The following is a 4,832-nucleotide window of genomic DNA, read 5'->3' as shown; positions in this document are numbered from 1 at the left end:
GATTGTTAATTTTTTCAGATGAGGAGTGAATAGTTTGGCGGGCATTGTGAGCTTGTGATCCTTCTTAAATGGGTTGTCGTTATGTCTATATTAGTATGTTAATTTTGTTTTAGGAACCTCTTTGTATATCATACATCATATATTGAGTTTATATTTAAAAGTTATAATTTTGATGTTATATTTGTATTTTGAGAACAGTTCTAAAACCTTAGATGCTTATTGAGTTTAACCCCGTGGGTATGTAGTCATTTGTCGACGCATTGGGGCTGGTGAGCCGAGTTCGGGGCGTGACAGCATCATCCCTGGTGATGCCCTCCTAGTCTCCTTCTGTTTTCTGCTTTTCTCTATTTTTGTTGTGCTTGTCTCTGTTCTCCTTTATTCTATACTCATTTAGTTTTTAATAAATTCGTGGTTTATTCATTTTTATCCCCAAAAAAACCAATTTTCTGCAATAAATCTAACAACATATACCTCCTCCTGGGTATAAAATTCTTAAAAATTGAGCCTACACCCATAAATCAATAATTACATTTAATGAAAATCCACTATATTGAAGGTATAATTAATTTTTTGTATATTACCCAAATTAGTCCCTCTACTTTTCTCTCTCTTCTCTTTTGGTCCATTTACTCCAAAATACTCCCAAGTAGTCCCTCTACTCTTGAAAATGGGCCCAATTAATCTATTTACTTTTAGTCTCTTCCCAACTAGCCCCTCTACTCTTGAAAATACAAGACTAGGTGGGACATTTTTAAGCGTAGAGGGACTGAGTGTGCCATTTTCAAGAGTAGAGGGACTAGTTGAGAGCATTAATGAGTAGAGAGACCAAAAGGGAAGAGAGAAAAGTAGAGGGACTAATTAGGGTATTATATCTTACTTTTTTTTTAAACAAAGTAGATGAACCAATTATTTATATAACAATAAATTAAACAGTAAGAAACCACAAGTATTGGGTTTCCAAAACAACAAGAGTACAAGGGGGAAGGCAAGGGTTTGAATCCTTCCTCTGATAGTACTGTCATGTACTGTTCATGAATTCTAGACTTGATTCAGGGGATTTTTGTAGGAGGTCTGTATGCCATTGTAATTGGTGCACCTCTGTACCTGTTTATCCCTTTGGCAATCTCTTAGGTGAGTGAGACTTATTGCCCTTTTTTTTTTTATATAAAGTGGATAAACCACAAATGTATTAAAAAGAGAGAAAATGCATATAAAAAAATCCACAAAAGCACAAACATAAGGAAAAAAATCCACTTGAGGTGGAGACAAAAAGTGTACAACAAAAATTGGTCATATATATATAGCTCCAACAAAAATTAGAGAATTTTTAAGCAATATTAATACCATCAGGCGCAGCTTAGAGTTCGAGGGACCTCATGAAGTGGGGGGGGAAGATCGTTCCAACCCCAGAGGTTGACCAGGGCGGTGGCGAGGAGTGGCTTATGTTTTATGTGGGTTAGGAGGAGACCCTTTGTTCCTCCATTTTGTTTCTTTCTCGCTTTCTGTTTCCACATCTAATGGATGACTTCTGTACCTTTGGTGCCTTTTCATTAATGCATGTGGTTTATCCACCTTATTAAAAAAACTGACCGGCTGAGACAGATAGACATAACTCTCAGCTTGTTCTTATTCCACACACACGCACACGCACACGCACACACACACACGCACGGTGCCTTTTGGAATTCAGCTTGAATAACAACTCGCTGGAATTTCCAAATTGTGGCTCTGGTCCTCAGGATCTATAACGAGGCCTTGAAGGAAAACAGAGATTGGAGGTACAGTAACTTCAACAAGTCCCTCCAGCATTTGAACAACCATTCCCATTGTTGGTCTTTGATTCTCCATGTCTTGAATACACCAGCAAGCAACTCTGGAACTTGTATTTACCTCTTCCATGTTGGCATTCCCCTCCAATCTTTCATCCAACAAGCAATGAGCCATATTTTCATTCACTTTCATTGCTGCCTCAACAGGGAAATAATGGCTTCCATTCTCCGACCACTTTGCGTTTCTTTTTCCTGATATTATTTCCAAAAGCATCATACCAAAGCTATAAACATCAGCTTTTGGTGTGATTGCTAATCCTAAAATCCATTCCGGTGCCAGATACCCAATGGTTCCTCTCATGCTGGTCAACACATGACTGAACTCCCTGCCAAGCAGCTTTGCAAGACCAAAATCAGCCACTTTTGGGTTGAACTCAGCATCCAAAAGTATGTTTTCTGGTTTGATGTCACAATGGATGATACACTCTCTGCACTTTTCATGGAGATACTCTAATCCTCTGGCAATTCCAAGTGCAATTCGATAACGAGCGGACCAGTCTAAGACGTTATCATTGCTATGAAAGAGATGAGAATCCAGAGAACCATTAGGCATATAATCAAAAACCAGCAACCTTTTAGTACCTTCAACACAGAAACCGCGCAAAGGAACAAGATTAACATGCTGAATGGTTCCAAGGGTGCTCACCTCCGCTCTGAACTGCTTCTCACCTTGACGAAGCCCTTCTAGTTTCTTGACAGCTATAGCAGTTGAATCTAATAACACCCCTTTAAAAACAGAACCGAAACTCCCACTGCCTAGTTTGTGTGAGAAGTTCTTGGTCACACGTTGCAAGTCACTGTACCTGAAGACCACCAAAGCTCCGTTCACTAACCTGAACGCTCTTCTTCTTCTTCTCCTTATTGTTACAGATAGAATGAAGACAACCACCGCAACAACAACAACAACTGCAGCTACGACACCAGCAACAAGCCCAGAAACACTTCCAATCTTATGATGACTTGGAAGCTCAGAAGCAGCAAGACGAATGAAGAGAGTTCCTCCATCTAATCCTTCATATTGTTCTTGGAGATTAAGCAAATCACCATACCATACAGTGCAACCAGCGCCATAAGCGTAGGCAGTGCAAGAGCAGTTATTCAAGCAAGCTAGCATGCATTCATGATCACTACTAACTTGCAAAGCCTGACCGAGATCAGGTAACCTGACACTGGACATCTGGAAAAACTTGTCCTGCTCACTGAAGGAAGCTGAGTTATTGTTGGCACCACAGTGCAACCTTTTGTTCCTGACACACCCTCCACTGTAATCACCCAAACCCCAGTCTTTTGGTGATTTCTGGTTGAAACCCTTCACGCAACTGCACTTCTGCAACGTCTGCTCGTTGCAGCTTCCGAAAGGGCCACAGAATGCAGTGACTTCGCACTGGGCTTCTGGTTCAGACCAGAATTGTATCCATTTTTGGTTGACCTCCTCCCAGATCAGCATCTTAATCTGCCCTTTTACATCCATTATAAGCCTAGATATGGTGCTGTTATCCTTGAGAGTGTAGGAGAAGTAGTTCTCTTCGGAGTTATTAACATAGGTGTAGTCACACATGTAACCCGACGTCATTTCTGGTACTTTGGTAAATGCACGGCCATCCCAGAGGCCTGTGGTCCAATAGGATTTGGACATGTTCCACTGGATTTGGTATTGGCCATCCTTCTTGATCTCCAGGGAGAATAACCCAGGAGCTGGATCCTCAGAGTTCTTCCAAGAAATGAGTCTCTGGCTCACTCCGGTTATTTTATTCAGAGCTATCTTGCCACCAGAAAGCCAAGTATGAGTTGGGTTTTCAATGCTCTGCCAGAAGATGTTGGAAGAGTTGTCAGCGTCTCTCAAGACAAGGTTGCCGTTGTCTAAGAGGACAGCAACTGTAGAAGAATTGGAGGAGATGGTGGCGTTGGTTGACCATACGAGAGAATTAATGGATTGGTCAAGCAGAGCCAAGTTACCGTCTGGGGAGATATGAAGCAGAGACTTGGTGGTATCTGAGACTGGGGTGGCTCTGTTGGCCACCCAGACAGGGGTCAGCTCTGAGACTTTTTTGTACCATATTCCGATGTAGAATTTGGCAGAGGATTCATCTTTAGTGAAGAAACCAAGCACAAAGTTACCACCTACGGAGATGAGCTTCTGCTTACCAGAGATGGATTGGTTGGTGGTGATGGAGTCTGATGCATGGGAGGCACAGATGGATGGAGAGATGAGAAAGAACATGAGAACAATGAATGCACATGCGGGACCCATGGTTTGGAGTTTTTAAGAGAGAAAAGGGATGCGAAGTGGAGAAGGAGAGAGCATGTCATATAAGGATTTTTCTCAAGCTTCCCTAATCTAATTTGCAAAGACTAATTAGGAATTTAGGATATGACTTTTTTTTTTCCTTTGATACTGCAATCAAACAAAAGAAAAAAAAAATGAAATAGAAAAAAAATACACTAACGGTGGAAAGAGGACGCAACCAAACAAAAGAGAAGGTATTGGGTCAAGCAACATTACCACCACGAGGAAGTTTGAAATGGGAATTAGGTCTCCGATTTGAATCGGAGGGCAGTCTAATGAACTTGTAAAGTTGAAACTTCCTTTTGTCATCAAAATTGATTCCCTATGTTTTACTTCTTTTCTATTTCTAGTTTTTTTATAAATTACACTTTTATTCAAGCAACATGATCAAGTACAAGGAAAAAAAAAACAAAGAACTAAATGAAAGATAAAAGAGCTGGCCCTGAACCAAACAAACTAGAAAGACACCACCAGCAGTGATACACTTTCAAAATAATCAAAAGGGAACAAACAAAAAAGTGAAAAACAAAAAGTGGATAAACTACACTTTTCTCTTTCTAGTTACAAGAAATTTTTTATTTTAAAGTGAATAAACCAAAATTGCATTAAAACACAAATAACGTACAGACTAGAGAGAGCAATACGGGGATAAATCAACATGGAAGAAAAAAACAAGAACAACCACAGGAAGTGGTTCGCAAAACCATTGACTCAAA

At 40.3% G+C, this 4,832-nt stretch overlaps 1 protein-coding gene across 1 annotated transcript; it reads right to left on the bottom strand.

The window, feature by feature from the left end:
• Positions 1–1,672: 1,672 nt before the first annotated feature.
• LOC120277144 (G-type lectin S-receptor-like serine/threonine-protein kinase At2g19130) lies at positions 1,673–4,080 on the bottom strand. Its single transcript, XM_039283897.1, has one exon. The coding sequence runs from the start codon at positions 4,078–4,080 to the stop codon at positions 1,687–1,689; it is 2,394 nt and encodes a 797-aa protein (XP_039139831.1). The 3' UTR covers positions 1,673–1,686.
• Between the last annotated feature and the right edge of the window lie 752 nt (positions 4,081–4,832).

Source organism: Dioscorea cayenensis, chromosome 15 (genome assembly GCF_009730915.1).
Source record: "Dioscorea cayenensis subsp. rotundata cultivar TDr96_F1 chromosome 15, TDr96_F1_v2_PseudoChromosome.rev07_lg8_w22 25.fasta, whole genome shotgun sequence".
Lineage (NCBI taxonomy): Eukaryota > Viridiplantae > Streptophyta > Magnoliopsida > Dioscoreales > Dioscoreaceae > Dioscorea > Dioscorea cayenensis.
The sequence above is the reverse complement of the archived record's forward strand: the minus strand, read 5'-3'. Positions and strand labels throughout refer to the sequence as shown.